Source organism: Pocillopora verrucosa, chromosome 3, assembly GCF_036669915.1.
Source record: "Pocillopora verrucosa isolate sample1 chromosome 3, ASM3666991v2, whole genome shotgun sequence".
NCBI classification, from domain to species: Eukaryota; Metazoa; Cnidaria; class Anthozoa; order Scleractinia; family Pocilloporidae; genus Pocillopora; species Pocillopora verrucosa.
In genome coordinates, this window is record NC_089314.1 from 6,668,679 (window position 1) to 6,688,780 (window position 20,102).

At 39.0% G+C, this 20,102-nt stretch overlaps 1 protein-coding gene across 1 annotated transcript; it reads right to left on the reverse strand.

Moving 5' to 3' along the window:
• Positions 1-6,282: 6,282 nt before the first annotated feature.
• LOC131777384 (deubiquitinating protein VCPIP1) lies at positions 6,283-16,378 on the reverse strand. Its single transcript, XM_059093678.2, has 9 exons — positions 14,859-16,378; positions 14,117-14,295; positions 13,024-13,241; positions 12,355-12,620; positions 11,812-12,026; positions 11,094-11,311; positions 10,323-10,513; positions 8,987-9,277; positions 6,283-8,623 (listed from the first exon to the last, which is right to left on the reverse strand). The coding sequence occupies exons 1-9, from the start codon at positions 16,350-16,352 to the stop codon at positions 7,580-7,582; spliced, it is 4,116 nt and encodes a 1,371-aa protein (XP_058949661.2). The 5' UTR covers positions 16,353-16,378; the 3' UTR covers positions 6,283-7,579.
• Between the last annotated feature and the right edge of the window lie 3,724 nt (positions 16,379-20,102).

Here is a 20,102-nt window from a genome sequence, read left to right on the forward strand (position 1 = left end):
CTCTGGTAACGTTTGACTGAGAAAATTGATGAGCTTATGTAATGGTATTATTTTGAGATCCAGTTTATTTCATTTGCTATCAAACAAATCTGCTATGAAACTCCGGTTGAAAATATTGTTTTTCTTGGGATAATAACTCTATGTACATATTTATTTTGCAGTATAGAAATCTGCTTTTGTACGTTTTACCTTTTTATGTATGTTTTGTTCACGATTATTGTCTTTGATTCAATGCTACTATTTTTCTTTACTTTCGCTCACCAAAAAATGGTGCGTTTATTCAACAGAAAATTATCGTCATGAACAATTACCCTTTTGTTTCTAAGAAGGCTGTTGGCAAATTGAAAGATGCACAAATAAATAACTATAATTAAGCTTATGTTTATATCTTTAAAGAGAAACTATTTAAATCATTGACTCAACCGTAAAACTTTCCTCTTAAATTATTATGGATTGCTGAAGAACGGGGTATTTTAAAATAAATTCATATATATCAATAGAATGTACAGTAATACTGTTGGTAGTAAATATAATTGATGTAACATTAATGACAAATCGCTTTCCTGAGAGGAGAAATTCACATCCTAAAGTGCAATAATATGCCAGGAAAATACAGTTGGAATACAGATATGGACTCATGATATTGCTTCTTGTACAGTAAACGTAGAAGCTGCTAAAATCTCTCTCAGCGTTTGTGTTTTTGTGGCTATTTATGAAAGTTCACTAAAATTCCCGCGAAGATCCCGCTAACATTCCCGCGAACGAAATAAGAGTTTTGTTCTTTAAGGGCAATGAAAAATCTAAAGTAAGACTGTGCTCGCAATTGGAATTTTTTTTTTTTTTGCGAAACTAAGTTGATTTCAACGATTTAATTTTCAACTCGTGAATTATGATATCAAGAAAAGGTCGCGTTTACCTACACAGTTGGCCATCATGTGGACAATCTTATCAAACCCTACAGTTGCTTCTCAAAATCGTATCCTTGGTTAATGACAAATCGATTACTTAAGCTCGGGCCTCTTCAAACCAATCGCGCTGTCTAGTCCAACTCAATTTTTCTTTCTTTAACTTTGATTGGGCGGTATTAGAGCTTGATTTGCGCCTCAAATAACATGGTTCGACCGCCATCGGAAAGGAGGCTGACAACCTGAGGGCTTTTTGGTGTGAACGAATTGTTAGAGAAGAACTCGAATCTAACGCGGAAGCAAGTGAGGAAGACAAGAGTGAAGACGATTTTGAATGAATTAAGAACAATTAATATCTTAGCAGATGACGATATTTTACGGTAGTTGTTGACGTACATAAAAAAGGCTTTTTCATGAGGCATTAAGCAGAAGGCTGTAAAATGTATACCACTGGCGTTGATTTTGATATTGGTATTTGCACATAGCCACCCTGTGTGGGAGATCATTAAAATTACAACTACCAATGAGTGGGGTCACTATGATGGAATAAAGAGAGGATCAGGGATATTTTAATGTGACAAGACTAAAATCCTCTGGACCTCCTGGCCTCCCTCCCGGCCTGCCCTCCGCCGATGAATACAGAAGTTCCTTTACAATCAAGAATAAAGTGAGACCGATAAGGTCAACTAGAACATCGATATCGCCAAGTGAATAGACCCAATATGGCCGAAGACTATGATCCATGTTGCTTAAGGTTATTATAGATAACGACAGCGGGTCGCAAATGCAATTTTGGGGGGTGACGTATATAGACATCTCCACCAAACTCTGTTTGGAAACTTTAGCTAACAGAGGAAACAAATTTATCCTGGCAGAACGAAATATGAGACCCCTTTCAGGGATGAATGTTTAATTAGTTTTTTTCTATTTATCTATTGGTTAAAAGTTTCGGGTCATTCGAGATAAACTTTGTTTGGCAGAGAACATATGACTTAAACCAAAAACTTACGCAATAAGTGAACATTTTCTCTTTTTAATTATAGTCAATTACTACCAATTCACGTCAATATAAATGTAACAAAACGAATTGCATGATATAATTTACACAGAAAAATATTTAAAAAACTCGGTATTTTACTTTCTGGTTAAACCGTGTTTGTCTAGTTCAACTCGGACTGGCCACAGCGAGGATAAATGTCTTCAGTTCGATTACTTACGTTGACTGGTTGAATGTTTGGACAAGTTGTAGGAGTAGGACTTATCCACGCCGAATCCAACAGGCCTACTGGCCGCCGTAAAACACATCAAGGTATTTGCTCCAGCTGGCACGCCTTCCTGTCGAACTCTTTTTTCACTATGCAAAACGCAACCAAGGGGAACAGTGCTATCTTTGTCTGTGGTGTTTTTCCTCATCCCTGGCATCAAAGGATATGCAGTGAACAATGGCTTTAAAAGAGTAGTGCTCCCTTCGTCTTTGGTGCCGTTGCGAAGAGAATTTCTCCATGAAGGTTTAGGGTTTGATGATGCAGTTGACTCGCTCTTCATAGTTTCTTCATCCTGAGATATCTGTGATGAGACAAGCCATCTGTACTCTGGTACGTTGGATGAACGTTTCAAAACGCTTCGAGACTGATGTTGAAATTTATCGGACGAGGACAACTTCTCTGGAGTTTTCGAACTGTGGTTCGGAGCGCAGCTATCCTCGTCGCTTCTTGGACATTTTTCTTCATTTTCCACTGAACCGCCATGCTCTTTCCGCTCCCTTACGTTTTTAGCATTTGTTTTTGACGCATAGATTGCCGTTTGGTCCTTTATCGATGCTACTTTCGAGTTGAACGAGCCCATTCTGTATCGGACTGTTAACAGCTCAGGGCGGACTTGTGTTATGGCACTTGGTAATTCTCTGTATGTGGAGTAATTATCATCCCTTTGAGATACCGTCCACGTGTTTGATTACTGCATAAACGCTTTTGAGATGAGCGCAAATTAAAAGGTTCTTCCGACGTCAAACTGCTCCAAATTGTTATTTTGCATCGGTAAACATAAGCTCAATAGAACGGTAACTAAGTTTAATTTGTGCACGATAATGAACTAGACAGAGATGTTTTTCGGTCTTGTCACGAGCGTAGAACAGAAAATAATTCTGAGTACTCATGAGGAATAGACCTTCAGACCTTCGGATACCATGAAGAAAAAAATCATTACATCCCCCCCAAACAACAACAGCAACTTCCTCCAACCTTGGGCTAAGTTTTGTAATGTCCACCAAAGCAATAATACGAAAAAAGAAAACAACTTTTGAAATAACAATGATAATCGAGAAAATTTGCTGATTCATGTAACTGGAGAAGATATTATATCAAGAAATTGGAATTTTTAAGGAATGATCATGAAAAGAACTCTCCGCTCTACTTCATGACGTAGTTCAATTTGCTGCGTAAGAGGGGTGTTAGCGTCGGCGAGTTCAGAAGTAGACAGCGCTGCGCAACTTTGCGCGACATGCTTTTATTGGGGATAGAATCATGATCAGTTCTTTAGCTGTTTCAGATAAGCAAATACTTGTGTAGCCTGCCACGAACTAGGTAATAAAACTGTTTAATGCAACTGAATTGGCGTTACCAGCAAGAGCCGTATGAGAAATCGTACTACTGGTGCTATGCATGTCCACGATACGAAAAAGGGTACGAGATAGATTCTGGAAATGAAACGCAATGTAAGGCGCATAAATTCAACCATTACGAGAGAGTCATTTCGTGAGACCAGATGTGCCCTTCCCTGACAGTTTGCTGCACATGATTGTCCCAGTTTCGTACCATTTTCCATACTGATTCGCCATAAAGACGTTAACTTTCAGCCTTTGGAAATGGCCTAAATAGTAAGCAGGGAGAACGACACAAGATTTCTATCAGCGGGGTCTTTGCACCTTGCCCAGTTCATTAACTCGGTCATAATCTCCAACATAGGGTGAGTGCAGGCGATTTGCAATTAATCAGGCAAGATTCCACCACTATCTGGGACTTTCTAAAATTAAAATTGTAGATTTCGCGGTACGAGCATCATTGGTGGAAAACAAAGAGTCACTGTCAAGGGTTGTTTCAGAATGCCAGTTCTGATCACTGGAGATGGAAAGTACTGACTTAAATAAACGATTAAATGATGAAGCGAAAGACGTCACATTTACAACGTAAATCTTTTTATTTTAGAGCTGAGCTAGTTCATTTAGTTATTTTCGATCAAAGTAAATACTTGAGAGTGAAAGTCACTTTCGTTAGGATAACATCAGAATTTTTGTTTGTTTGATATAAATAAACAAGATACCGTTCGTGTTTATTTTTCTGTTCATTCATGCATCAGATTAAAAAAAAATTGCTTCACAACACATGTGCAACTTACAATTAAATGAACTTAAAAGTACCTTTTAAACATTACATACAAACAATTTATTCAAAGAAATTGAACCGATATTTTTGCCTTCCTCCGTGTTACTTTGAAGTTTTAAAATTGGATCTAGACCTCAGCACTCGTACTCAACCCTTTCATATACATTAGCGCGTTAAGTTCGCACTTTTCTATGGAAACATACACTTTCTCTCTTCATTTTTCTCCTTTGTGGTGCGAACTGTCTGCCATGGACTAGAAGAATCATTTTGGTGAGAAATTTGCTTCTCGATTACACCAAACCCGACTGGTAGATTTCCACCACGGGATGAAGAAGCGTCTCCGTTATTTGCCTGTTTTGTGCTGCTATTCCCTGTCTTCTCGTAACTATTGACGCATGTTTTGGGATGTTTGGTCAGATTACTGTTGTTCGCTTCAATGGCTGAACAAGAAGCGTTGTTTTGCTGTTTTCGTTTCATACTGGTTGATGGTAACTCAATAGGCTGTTGCCAGGAATTCAGATATTTTGCATGACTGTATTTCCGAATGCAATTGGTATTTCGTGTCTCTTTTTGCCGCTTGCCCTTTGCTTTCAGATCTTTTGTTGTGGTGTTCAAAACAACTGGTGACGAAGCTAGCCATGAAAATGATTGACCCACCTTCGGAGCCCCTTGTTGTTCATGGTTTGTGGCAGTTGTGTTTGATTCCGTGGCTCTATTCGTGGCGTCTGTTTGTCCTGAAGCTGGGGAGTTCTCGCATGTTTCACCATTATTAGTTATCGAGTGATGTTCGTCCTCGATTCCTCGACTCGTTTCTTCTTGGGACGTTTTGCGAAAATTGCCACCATCACGAATCAATCGCATTTTGGTGCTAAATGATCCCATTTTTTGCAATTCTTTCAACTGCGATTGAATTTTGTTATCTAAGTAATTCTGAGTAATGATTTGAACCAAACAGATCTTTTGACGCAAACTGACAAATGACGTCACTTTACAGGACGGGTGATTTCATAGCCTCGATTTTAGTCCCTCGCTATCCTTCCACTAGAGAGTGACTCCAAAATTTAAGAAACTGGGTTCAAGAGAGGACAGAATTCTGACTCAGAATTGACAGCTCAGCTTAGTTAAGTACTGAGCTACCTCAAAAATTATCTGCGTAGCCCTAACACTGGCCACTGATTGATAGGTTCGGTTTAAAAGATCAAGTGCTCCGACTACCCAGCCCTACGGAGATACTGGCATGAGCCTCGGCACGTGACTGCTTGAGAACAGAAGAGTGACGAAAAATGTTGATTGCACTGGTCACGCTGTTGAACATCATTTACTTTCAAAATATAATTTTATCGTTACTCTTTTGGATGATTTACCCACAGCACCTACGAACCCTTTCTTTTTGAAAGCTGGTTAACTGACTCAGATCAGATTCCTCTCAAATAACCTCTGGTGCCTTATAGACGAATTATTCACAACGTACACGTAACCAACAAAATGAAGAGATCAGCCTGGCATTGCCAACAGACGGAAAATGACATTAAAACTGACGAACGCCTTCCTGAATCTTATGTCACATAGCATTACAGCAAACTAACTAATCGATTTTCAGTCTTGTCGTTTCACCTTTGAACGTCGACTGACACAATTCTCTCCGACTCTAATGATGACCTCTGCTCACTTCGAAATCTCAGTAAGTTTTCTTTCACCCTTTAACTGCCAAGATGTGATCATTTAATTCTCCTATCTAGCCGTTATGCATTTTCTTGTAAATTAGTTACGAAAATTTGGTGTTAGATCAAGAGAACAACTGTTACCTGATAGGTTCGAGTATTCTCATTACCTGTTGGCTGGATAATGTATGCGTATCAGAGGGAGAGATTACATATTAATCACTTCTGGGAGCTTAAGGGTTCCGAGCCATGGCTACAGGACTGCACCGACCTAAAAGTTTACCCTACTCTACAAACCACCACTCAAAAATTCAGAAAAAGCGATTTGACAACAGATCTCTTTCTCAATCACAACTTAAAGCTGTTTTTTTAATGACCCTTATAAAATTTCTCTTAAGATAACCTTTAATTGTTTAAAGAGTTGATCGTTTTTATCATCGAGCCACTTCTTATTTCCATATATTTGCTCGTTGAAATGATCGTAAATTCAAAGTTCTATCCAGCTACGTCGTAAGTTGGTAACCGAAAGTAGGAGACTGGAAGTTACTAAGCTTGCAGTTTAAGTCCACAGATTTTTCAGAGCAATAACTTACGACAGGTCTATCTTCTGAAAAAACCTACATAATCACGTGAATCCACTGGTATCAACTGGATATTCCCATCATTCAAGATTAAAAGATGTAAAAATATAGTGCTTTTGTCTCCAAAACAATTGACGTTGACTTAAGTTCCATATAATGAGAAGCGGGTGGAGAGGGAGGATGAAGTGTGGGTCTCAATGGACCTTCACCACCCCCGTAAGGAGCACTGCGGCTAAGTTTAAGGAGCTCGATCGCTTTCCATCCGGCCAAAAATTTGATGCGCCCGGCCCGAAATTCAAGGGAACAAGAAAGATTTCGGCATAATTTTATGAAAATTCAGGAAAACGTATGGCGCATTGCTCGTTTCCGGGAATAAAAAATTTTCGGAAATATTTTTCCATTGGATTTTTTCTTGGTGCTAGTTTTTTCGGCTACTGTCTTGAAACGAATGATTTAAAAGTTCTTGGACCTGCTCTCTTTGGCCATCAAGATCTCCCTCAGCTCAGGGAAAGGGACTTTGTTGGATGGAAAGCGCCCCTAATACTTAACAAAGCTTGTTCACAAAGATTACTACCTATGGCTGTATACGTGTGTTGTAATTGTGCTTGTAATTCCTCTTTACTTCGTTAATACTGAGGAATGTAACTGGCATTGAATGACCTGTTGGATACATCTATATGTTAGGTGATAATATCTCCACCTCAACAAAACTCCTACTATCGAAATTTATGTAACGATTCAGTAGTGTTCAGCATACATTTAAGTGGATCACAAAGCATTGTAGAGATAAACCTTTCCAAAAAAAATCACACTCCTAGAGCACATAAGCGGAAATAGCTCTTGCAAAGTGGCAAAGACAAATGGAGAGCCACGGTAAATTCAAACTACTGAATCCGAATTATTCGGGATTTCTACGCTGCCTCATACGCCTACTCTATGAGAAACCTAGTTCTAATTCCTTCAGCCAAGAGCTTTTATTTCTAAGCCGGAACGCTTATCCTTTCCAAGGGAACTCCTGCGGCACTATTTTACTATCATAGCAACAATCTAAGTTACTTTTCTACATTAGTATCTGCTGCAAGTTCAGCAGCCACTCCTTGATCATTGGAAGATTTTTCCTCTTGTATTGAAGCTTTAACACCATCTTTTCCAGAAGCTGTTTCACTGTTCATTACGACTGATTTTCCACTTTGCATAACATCTGCTTGTTGATTTGACGCAATAATAAACGGCGAAACTTCCGATTCCTGAGCAACCGGAGGTGTATCACCTTCCGTCACATCATGTGTTGATACAAACCTTGTGTCACTATTTTCTGTTGGTGCCTCGATCTCTGTGGCAACAGATACACGCACCATTGTGACGTCACTAGGCTCAGGACTCATGGGATCAACTGTTACGTCATCTTGCTCTGAACCTCTGATTTCCTCCTCGCCTTGCGCTTCATCTGACGTAGCTGTCATGCCTTCGCTAGTCATGCAATATTTTTCTGGGTTAAGCTGATCAGTTTCCATCGATTCAGAAACAGGTTCTGTACGTTTAGAGTCGTCTCCTTGCCCCGAAATGTTTGCTAATTCATTAGTAAGAGTATTGACATCATCAACATTACTCTTAATCTTACTTTGGTTGCTTTCAATGTGACTTACATCTTGATTTGTTTCCATATTTTCGTTTTCCTGGTCTGTAACACGCACCACCTCTGTTTCATCAGCTGTCACGCGCGTCATTTCCGCTTCCTCTACCGTTCCTCTCACTTCATCTGTTTTCGGTAAAGCCATGCTCACCTCTACTGTTTCGACCCTTCCATCACTCCTAAGCTGTGTAGTGCTTTCTTGTTCTACTTGTGGCTGATCCACATCAATAGCATCCTGTGCTGCAGCAGGACTCTCCACAAGCATTTCTTGCATATTTTCCTCCTTTTCCACATCTCCCTGGGTGTCCATGGCCTCTGAAGGCAGATTTATTTCTTCTTCCACATCTTTAACATTCTCCCCTTGCCCGGGTCGCGGTTGCTGTTGTTCCAACACAGTAGTAGAGCTAGAGGTGTTTGTCTGAGAAGATCGGGGATCGGTCAGTAGGATCCTTGATGGAGATGTCTATGGAAAAAGATGATAAACATCAAAACTTAAAAAACCACATTCCTATGATTTACTAAGTTGATCTCAGTGCTGGCTGCCTTGACGCGCAGTTGACACCCGCCTCTATTACCCTGCCCCCATTACCCCGCCCCCTAAAAAAAAACAGCCAACTACATGTTTTTGGGCAGGGCATTCACTGATTAAAGTTCTAGCCAGTATAAAATCCTTAATATTAAATGCATCTTAACTACCATGTAATTAAATCTGCGAATATAACAATCTAAGAGATAGGGACATAATGCATGATACACTAGGAGAAAGATGGCCGATGTATCAAGGATGGGAGGGGGCCCTTTCATCAATCTCAACAGAAGATATTACCTCAGCAGTTTGTTTCTGAGCTGATTGCGCACCAGCAAGAGTCCGTCCCTGGCCTGAAAATGCCATCCGAGCATGGGATGTATCTCTTGGTGCAATGGCGCCACTGAAGCTTGCCTCGCTAAACAGACCCTTCCCACCCGTACCACTGCTGCTGCTCGTTTCCTCTACAGGTGCTTGACTTGAACGAGAGTGAGCCTGCAATAATGTTTCGTCGTCCAGTGGTTGCACTTGGATGTGCCGTTTACCAAGACACAGGTCCAATCGATCTTTTTCAGCATTGTAAGCAAACACCTTCATTTGTAATGAGAAAAAATAGACAATAACTGTGAAACATAATGCTTTTCAATCAGCGACGCAGACATGCATGTATATGTCATCAAAAGGAAACTTTCCCTTGCACTGCTCTAAAGACCTTCCCCATAACAGTAGTAACCTACCGAGCTGCAAGTAAAGGAACCCCGTAACAAAGGTAGCAACAGCACCCCATTAAATGCACAAAATAAGAGCCGAAAACAATTAAGAATAACTTGCTCACTACTAGTGATTACTTTGCTTTGTTTTGTCTTGGTTTTTAATAAGATAAAAGTACATGTATTCGGTGAGTAGGAAGCAAAATGCATGATATATACTTTGGTGATTCCTAGATACTACAAATTGCATGGCTATTGTCAAAACATGAACAAGTCTTAATAAGATGTGTGTCCCCTTGAGGACACTAGTTAGACATCACCCAACCAAGATTTCAAAAATCATGAGTTAAACTCCCATTTAGAAGACCCAGAAATTTTCTTTCAGGATATTTAGAGTGGAATGTTTCAACTTTTTCCATGAATTCATCTTCCTCTCATTCTCTTAAACACATAACATTGTTCTGAAACTTTACTGATTCATCAAAACTGATATCAGCATTAGTTTGGACTTGAGAAGAAAATTTGGATCAATGTCAGTGTCTCAGCAACTGTGCACCTACACACCCCTCCCCCCAACCCAATAACAGTCAAAAGATAACAAGTAAGGGTCAATGTTGGGTTAGGGGAGGGGAGGGGAGGGGAGGGGTAGGGATGCAGTTGCTCAGATACTGACATTGATCTTAAATTTTTTACTATAGATTTGACTTAACCCTCCAACTCCCAGAATTGATGAACATGTAACTTCTCCCTAAGGTATCCATACATTGTCTGGCAAACAGGTAGTGAGAATACTCAAACTCATCAGGTACAACTTATTGTCTTGATTGAGTACCAAATTCTCATGACCAATTTACAAGGAAATGTGTAGTAGCTTAAAGGGGGAATTAACAATCAGATCTTGGGAGCTAAAGTTTAAAATCACTGACCTTGTTTGGAAAGAAGGATAAAGTACAATGTTGATTTGGCTTAAGCTGACCCAGATCATTCATGACCTTGTTATAAAAATACCCTCCTTTGTCAAACATTTCATAACAGTTCTGTACTGCTTCCCACATATCACCACCAGCAAGTGTACCAAGAGCCACTAGGGCTGATGCCATGGCAGCTGTGTTTTCAGCTGAAAGTAGTAAAACAACAACAAAAAATGAATCACAATTACTTTATCGAATTATCACTCCTAAAATTTAGTGTTACAACAAGACCAAATTCAATATTTATTTCCATCTGTTTGACAATCTATTGTTTAACAGTTACAGTGCAGTACATTTGCATTGCAAGTGAATATACTAGTACATTCAAGTATCAATATGATATACACAAAATATGAATATACATGTAAAAATTATGAGCATATAGTGTGCACAAGTGCAAAGTTGTAACATGAGTGCAAACTACAAATAGTGCATGCCAAAGATACATCTGTCTTGACTTAATCTGTAAGGCTTTTCTCATGAAAATTATTAACAAAATGATTTCTCATGCACCTTCCTATGAACAAGAACTTGTAAAAATTTTCAAAGACTGTAAATTGCCCTACAGGCTCATGCAATTTTGATGTCTTTGTAAAATTTACTCATGGTCATCATCATTGCATGCAAAATCATGTCGTTACCTATACTTATTTGCAAGGAAATGTGTAGCAGCTGGAGAAGAGAGTTAACAATCAGATCTTGGGTCAGATAGTGTTATACATGTACCTTGTGCCTGTCCTTCTTCCCCAATCTCTCTTGTTGTAGGTGTAACTCCCTCACCCCCCTCGTTTTTTACTTCTGACATAACAACATCAGGAGGGTGCTCCTCAGGGACAACAGGCTTTAAGTGTTCCACCATCACACGGTCACCATGCTGCAAGGGAACAGGGTCATCCACATGACCTTCATCAGGAGGGTGCAGTTCACGGGGTGGAAATCCATACCTGAGAAAAATTATAAAACAGAGACATTTGAGAGAACAGCCTAAAAAGAGCAGGAACGGTTACATGTCTACTACACATGCACATGTTAGGACAGTGGAGTTCATATGATAGAAATCCATACCTGGATATTAAAATGTTACGAGGAATCCGTGAGACTACAGATCAGAAACACTTGTCATGTACAAACCTTCGTGAAGTACTGGCTCCATGAAGCTCACCATGCAAATTCACTGAAGCTCAATAGTGAAGCATTGGGGCAGAACAGCTATAGAGTACAATTCCTTTGGGAGGAGTCAAAATCTTTTCTCTGTCTTATGCTTATGGCAAAATGAAAACACTTTTCTTTCACAACCAAAATAAAAAATTAACCTTTTTCCAAATTCAGACCCACTTATTTTAAGCCACCGTTTTGAGATTGGCAGCTTTGAGAAAAAGTCAGCCAGGGATCTGTGCACATAGCTTTACAAGTAATACCTTAAATCCCAAACAACATTTTTTACCTGATTCGCAGCTCTGTGTGAGGAATACCAAGTTCTTTTTCAATCAAAAGTAGAAGCTGTTGGAAAGTCGTGTCCATGGCAAGTGTCAACATGCTCTGTTTTCCATCTGATGTGGACAGTCGCACTTTCTTCTCTGTTCGTTTCACAACTGGTTGGGTCTCGTTCCCTTTAGCAGGGCTTGTTTGCTGGGCAGATTGTTGAGGTTTGACACTTGTCTGTATACATGCACGAGTGAGCTATTCATCAGTCATGTTACTATTAATAGGTATACAACATTTTTTATAGTGCCTTTTGGTAAAAAGATAAGGGTTAGCCTAGCATCTAATTTCTCCTTACAGTATCAGCCCTGAATCACATATAAAGGTCATGAGAATAAAGGAAATGATCATCAACTAAAGATGCTCTTGATTGTTAAAACAATTCTCCTTGTCAATGCCTTAGGAAATGTATGGACACCAGTATAGAGAATATGCATACTGATTGGCATAACGGGCGAAAACAAGTATTTTCCATAATCAGAGAGGTAAATGTAGCATTGTTTACCTGCTGTTTTTGCACTTTAGCTTCTTTGTTTGCTGTTTTCTTTGTGCCTTCTCCACTTCTTCTCTTCTGCATAACAGAAGCATGGTGTTCTGTACGTGTCTTTAACACTCTCTCTGTGTCGCTCATGGTTAGTTCTTCTTTATGAAAAGTCTTCTTCTTTTCTCCAGTCAGAATAATCTTACTTGGTGAGTAGGAGCTAACACTGCTGACATCTTGATCACTGTTTGCGCCAGAGGCATTTTGTGAAGTAATGGAAGGCCGTGCTCCTTTAGGTGTTAATAAAAACAAAAGTTGAAAAATTGTAAATCAAAAAACATCAGGACAAACAAATCATATTTGTAAACCATGTAATGGCAATACAGATTTTAGCCTTTTAATCCTTTAACTCCCAAGATCAAATTATTAATTCAACCCTCAAGCTGCTACACATTTCCTTGTACAGTAGTCATGAGAATTTGGTGTTAGATCAAGATAACAACTAGCTGATAAGTTTGAATATTCTTATTACTTATTTGCTGGATAATGTAAGGATATTATAGGGAGAAGTTTCATGTTGATCACTTCTGGGAGTTAAAGGGTTAAAGCTGAATAGATTGATGTTCTCAGTTTACTACAAGTGGATTTCAACCCTTAATAATGTGAATCTATATTCAAATCAGCACAGCAAACCTTTGTTTTCTCCTTCCTTTCTTGCTGTTTGTCGCAAAATTATGTCTACCACTTTCTGTACAAGTCTCTCACTGCCAAATTCACCAGGAAAGTGTTTCTGCACCAGCTTTGATGCAACATCATACACATTGGAATTGAGAGATGGGTCCAGTTCATATTGGAACCAAAACACAGTGTCTTTCACAGTTGTCCCATTCCACTCCAAGCTTATTGGGAAACTAATAGCAGAGAAAGAAACAATAAAATATATCTCACCGTTAGAAGGTGAGAGATTTGACATTTTGAAAAGGCTGCTGCATTTAAAGATTTCAATCATTAGACCTTCATTCTGAAAAAGGGCTAACAGTAGAAAGATCAGTTAATCAAAAATTTGCTTTGGCTGCCATCATTACATGTACATGCCACTTGCCTGCTACTAAAACACCACAGTTTTGTTAAAAACTAAAACACTGCATTTTTAGTAATGGAATATAGATTTACATAATGACATCTTCCCTTTCACAAAAACACTTCCTTGTAACCCATTAACTCCCAGATCTCATCAATAAATCTCCTTGCTGTCTACCATACAACTGTCGTGATGTTAGTGTGGAAAAATTGGTATTGGTAATAATGTCTTAATTCACTTGGATTTTAATCTCATCTCTTGTCTGTTTGATTTTGTATTGTTATTGTATGGAGAAATTCTGTCTCCGTAACTCATGAAAGTAAAGGGATTAAAAAGTATAAAAGCACTTTCTTTTACAGGAAAATTCAAGTATAATGACAGAAAAAAGGTGACATCATGCTCCAAATGAAAGATCACCATTGACAATTTCAAATAAAAAGTATTCATGGTTAAATCCAGCCATGGTACATTACAACATCATCATGTAAGTATTATAAGTAATAATGTGTATATTCAAATAAAAATTTAAGGAAAAAAAAAATATATTATAATTATATCAATTGCTAATCAAAATATAGTCCAAACAAAATATGCCATATTCAATTAACATCCATTTCATACTTATTTCATTTTATGATACAAATGACCTATACATGATTTGTGCACAAATTCTACATCTTTATAGCACACTGGGACTTGCTGCACCTCTCAGGGTTGTTATCATATTCCCTTCCATTCCAGAAATGCTTGAATCCACATCCACAGCGACTGTTACCTTCGACCGGTGTTGTTGTGCGATCACCATTAACGTAGACTGCAGTTCCATCCGACTTGACTCGGCGCAAGGCACCATGGCAGAGATGGCACTCAAGCAAAGTTGAATTCTGTAGACAGTGACTTATATCAGTTAATAAATTCTGTTGACCTACATCTTTGTAGTTGTCTTTCTTACCATAAACTTTGTAGCTGATCTTTGATGTTCAATTATCAAGCAAAATAAATAGATGTCCTTGAACAATAAGCTAGTTATTGTAACATCATAGTGCATCATCATTGTCACACAATGGCTTCACTATTTTATCACAATAATTGTATTTTTATTTCACACTGTTTATTTCTCATGAGACTACCATTTAAGCAAGGTCACACTCATCCCTCCCAGAATACCTCTCACTCTTTTTCTTTAGGGTTTCAACATATCTATCCCCATCACAAAGACATACTCTAATTTTCTAACATCATGCAATACAACATCAGAACAAGTGAGTGTTCCACAACACAAAACAAGGAAGTAATGGCTGTATCATGCCATGGCAAACTTTGTTCCTTACTCTACACAAATCATTTGTTACACATTCACAGGAAGCCAAGAGCCAAGATGTCATAATACATTCACAAAGAAAGAACAGACAAAAAGCTTTATATCAAGAAGGTAATGCACATCTACCTTGTATTTAACTGCCACCAATGAGTTCCGTTCTGCATCAAAAACACAAACCAGTTCATAAGCAGGAAAAGAATAGCTAAGGCCCTCCTCTAGGGGTCCATGAGTTTTTACAGCTATTTCATAGAGTTCTCCTCCTGGTTTAAGATCATCAGAGGAAACATCAGAATGTACTTCACACAATGCATTGCAAGACAGACATCGATGGAGACGACCATCAGCAATAGCTGATTTGGCTGCCACAGTAACATTTTCTGGTTTAACACCCACCATTCCAGATGGTTTGTAAACAAATTGGTGCACTTCAGTGACCAGCTGTGCACTAATATTGTTTTTTTTCACAAAAAGTTCATCCATTGCTTTAACAAGTCTTTGTATATATTTTTCTTGAAGGCAGCGGTCTCCACCAATGAGACAGTGACCATCTTTGTCAAATTCAACATACGTCTTGACCACCTCATTGGGTATACCCCAGGCCTTAGGAATCAACCAATGTGGAAGCCTGGGCAAAGGTCTTCCTTTTATTCCAACAAGAGGAATGAAATGATTACGTCCTGGGCTACTCCAAGCAACTGCCAGTGGTTTGTTGAGCAAGTTGTCTTTGCTTTTGCACAAGTCTTCTGGGATCAAAGCAGGAAGAAATATTCCAGTGTAATCACCACTAGATTGCATTCCTGTGACACTGTCAAGGAGAATGATAGGCCTGTGCAGCACATTCGCAAGGCCAAAGAGATGAATATTTCTTAACCCCAGCCCTTCGGCAGAGGTTGGAGGGGGTTCAAAATAAGGGTCAGCCTCAGCAATAATATCCTTCCATTCATCATCATGGATGAAGTCTCTAAACAACCCTTTGTATTTGTGCAATTCCGTTTGCAAATGCCTCTTTAGGTTTGCTCTGAGTGCGTGCCAGAAGATTTCTCTTCCAACAAGGGCGCGAGAGATGGCATGAACCAAACAATGGCCGTCCCCATCAACATGAACTGGGACAAGTCGTTCTTCGTTATCATTGACAACTTTAATGGCCTGTAGTGTTTGCTCGAGATATGACTGTGATCCCGTATTATCCCGTCCATAGCCAGCTGTGTCCACGTGTTCTAATTCAATTTGAAATGCGCGATCTCCAAGCAGAGCGCAATCGAAGATGTCTCCTTGTCCCATTTCCCTCAACAGTTTTCCTTCACCGGTTCGTTTATCCATACCATAAGTCGTCAACAGCGGTGACAAGAGTTTACAGTGATAGTTTGAATATCCCTTAACCTTCACCAGATCTGGTGTTGTCTTAGAGGAAGTATGACCAAGTAACACTGAACGCAGAAGACTGCGAAGAGCAATCTCTGGGTCTTGGATATCTTCTAAGTTGAATAGGCTGTCTTTCGCGTGGTGTTGCCCGCATCCCGTACACTCTACACTCGAAGAAGCATAAGATGGAAAATAAAGTTTTGTGCGACACTCAGGGTCCGGGCAGATCCCACTGTACACTCTAAAGCCTCGCCACATTATACACAGAAACAACCACTACTCGCTTCCGTTTTCTCTCTCTTACTTCTTTGTTGACCTTGCGCATGGCAAGAGGAGGCCTGGTAACCAGTTGGAGGAGGAATAGCATTGACGACGTTGTCCGATCCGAATAATACTTTTTTCAGATTGAAAAAAAAATTTAATCGATAATAATAATAATAATGATAATAATAATAATAATATGATTTTCGAGATGGGTCGGCGAAAATGCATAGTACTTGAACAAGAATGAAAATTCAAAGGCTTGAAAATTCAAATCCTCGATGTTAAACTAAGGCTAGAGGTATCGCCTCGGTTAGACATTCCACTGAGAAGCTTTGTTACCCTGAAAAAAATTCCCATGTTCCAAAATTAGATGGCCTTTTCAAACGCAAGGAAGTCGGGGTTGGAAATGGATTCACCTGACCTTCGAGACGCGCGACTCCTGCCTTTCTGAGCCCAATGATACATGAATGATTGAATTTTTCGAAAATCATGATTCATTTTCATCTCATCTCAATAATCTTTCTCTGTTAACTGCTTCCACCCCGAGAGGAATCATGTTTAAGGAATCATACGCTGGTTTCGCTGTGAGTGTTTGACCAACCTTGGCATTTGAATGTGAAATATTCTTTTAAAACAACTGAATAATAATCTCAAGGTGCTATATGAACACAGACAGACAGACAGATATGATTTAACAAGCTTTTCTGACACACTCTGCATCGATCTATCACTATAACGTGTGAATGAGAGACAAATCCTGACCGTCTTTGATATAAATTGGCAGACTGCAATTTTTCGTGTTAAAAAACTCAGTTGAAAACGTAAATGGGCCACCGTAAAGAGTTTAAAGGCTGACGTTTCGAGCATTAACCCTTAGTCAATTGCTCTGACTTTAACTCTTTACGGTGGCCCATTTACGTTTTCAACTGATTTGTTAACGCTAAATTACCTGTTCTATTCTCTCACCGACGCAGCACCACAATTTCCTTAGAAACTTACCCCCTTTATTCAGATTGCAGTTTTTTCTTGCCACTGAAATCTTGTTTCCGTGGTTATTTTACCCAGAGGCCACCCTGCTACCTTCGACTTGAATGTAAAGGATCAATGTAAGTGTCTGAGCAACTGCGCACCCACCCCTCCCCTGATCCAATATCAACCTTAGCCTTAGCTCAGTTGACTGTTGTTTGGTAATTTAGTGTTAACAACTGAGTTGAAAACATGACTTGGCCACCGTAAAGAGTAAAAAGCTAAAGTTTCGAGCATTAGCACTTCGTCGAAACGTCAGCTTTTTACCATTTACGGTGGCTACATTTACTAATGTACGTTTTCAACTCAATTGTTAACACTTAATTACCTGCTATACTCTCCCACAAGAAATATGGTATATTTTTTGAAATTCGGTCGTCCAATAAAGAAAGGCCTCACGAGTTTTGTCACGTAAGTTGGACAAAGAAAATGTCTGACTCCCCTTTCGAAGAATCGAACCCACTCCCCCGTTGCTCTACCACTGAGCGTTAGAGAGCTCGATGGAGAGTCAAGAAAAGCGTTCTGCTGTATTTCAAGTAGAAATGATCAGAAATGTGATTTCTTTGTGTTCACCAGGTTTTCGTCGATGGCTCGAGACTTTGGCTAATTTCGTTTGTTTCACTTTTCATGTGAATAATGTATCATTATTTATTTCAGCAGTAACTACAAAGTTGTCTGTTAGCCAAGAACCGTGAACCATCTGCACAACATGTCGGAGATGAACAAAAAATTATGAAAAATGGTTCCGCGTTTCCATCATCAGCCGTTGACAACTTACCCACTCCTTTTGTAAATAAACATGTGTATCAATGTGAGTATTAGCAAATTTACTCAGATACTGACATTGGTACCCGCTGTCCTCGTTTTTCCTTTGATTTCCACATCATTTATTGAGGAGAAATTTCAAAAGATAACTGTCTTTGTTCAAAATTTCGAGTTAGGTGGAGCTTCGGAGTATTAACGAGAGTCTGGTTCTTTGACCATAAATCTCTAGTCCTCAGTCGTTTAGTGCGCGAAGTGGAAGTAAAAGAAAGACGAAGACGAGTCATTCACGCGCGCAACGAAGGGGTAGACTGGCAGGCAGTAGGGAAAGTAGACAATACCTTTTTCGGTTTTTGCTTCTTACCAATTTCCACACGTCGTTCTTCAGAGATAAACTAACCGAAGACTTCAATAAAGGGGTAAGTCACAAAGATATTCTCAGAATCATTCGTCTACACTACGAAAGGAATGACAAAGATGCATCCAAACCAGTAGCTAGACACTCCCTAGTCATTCTAAGCCCATGGCAGCCCATTACAGCTTTTCCCTGGATAAAAAAAATAATCGTTCAAATCAGCACTCTTAATCCTCACGGCATCATCCGACGCTTTTCATCCAACTAATTTATTCATGTAAGCTTTACGTTACCGCGTTCACGCCATATTTTTCTGCAAAAAAAAACACACACAACCCACAATTCCTCCATTCGCTCCGAAGAAGCGCTAACGCTCAAAATATGAATGAATAAATGAATGAACTTTATCAAACGAGGTGCATATAAAAGTATGAAATAATAAACTAATGGCACTCAAAAAGAATTAGCTCAAAGAAAACAAAGAAAGATCGGTCTAGCAACTCTTTGCACTGGCCGATTTACACTATCAACTCAGTTGATAAACCAAATTATACCACAACAAGGGGAAGCACTAGTCTTGTCAGTGATTCTTTAACTGCATGACATGTTTACGTTTTTGACTTGTATCCTTTGTGACTAAGTCCAAAACGATCCGATGGAAAGTGAAGTGATCCACGCTTTTCTTGGGAAAGTGCCCATTCTTTGTAAGATGCCCTAGTTGTGTTAGTTTCGTAAGCAGTATTAAAGTGTTATGGTTACGTTCAGTTAGACGGTTTATGTCGTTCACATGGACGCCAGTACCAGGAACACTCCGTCAAAACATCCTCCTGCTTCGGCCATATTTTTTGTACAGTTGACTTTTGTACTTACTGACTTTCAAAACTCCTTCCAAATGCGATAAAACTAAAACAGTTATTAATGAATGCAGCTTTCAAATTACGACATTCACGAAAGAAATGTAGTCCTTAATTATTCCCTATCTGAGTTCGGCAGCAATGAAATAAGGTAAAGAAGTATTTTCGAGAGCAATTTAGTGAAAACAAGCACAAAAACTTTTTTCATAATCAAAAACATTTGAACGTTTGTGTCAACAGAATTTCATTTTCTGCGGATCTTCAAGAGTTCTTATCATTTTAATTTGCACGCAAAATATCTGATTGCTTGTTTATCATGGTCTGTGATCTATCGATTTGATGGCAGTCTTCTTCATTCTTTTTATACTTGATGTGTTCCCAGCCAATAAGTGTGCCAAACTTTTAGCATTCATGTTATTATCGAGAAATCGCACATTTTGCTTCATCACATCAGAGATGAACTCACCTGCGCGTTGTTCTGAAGTGTAATAACTGCGCTTTATTAAAGAAATATTTTAGTATAGCCACCAAAATTGAAACTATCGGTAGAATGCATATATGTCTGCTGGGCGCGGGCGTACTAATTCAACTTACAAAGTGGAATCGGTAATTAAAAGTACTGAAGTTTGAAATTGACTATCTTTAACGTCTCTTCTTAATTACTTTCTTGAGCTTTCATCCTGGAAAAGCTAAACATAAAACAGACATGGATTTATTTTTTTCAGCCTCACCTTAGCTTTTCTCTTA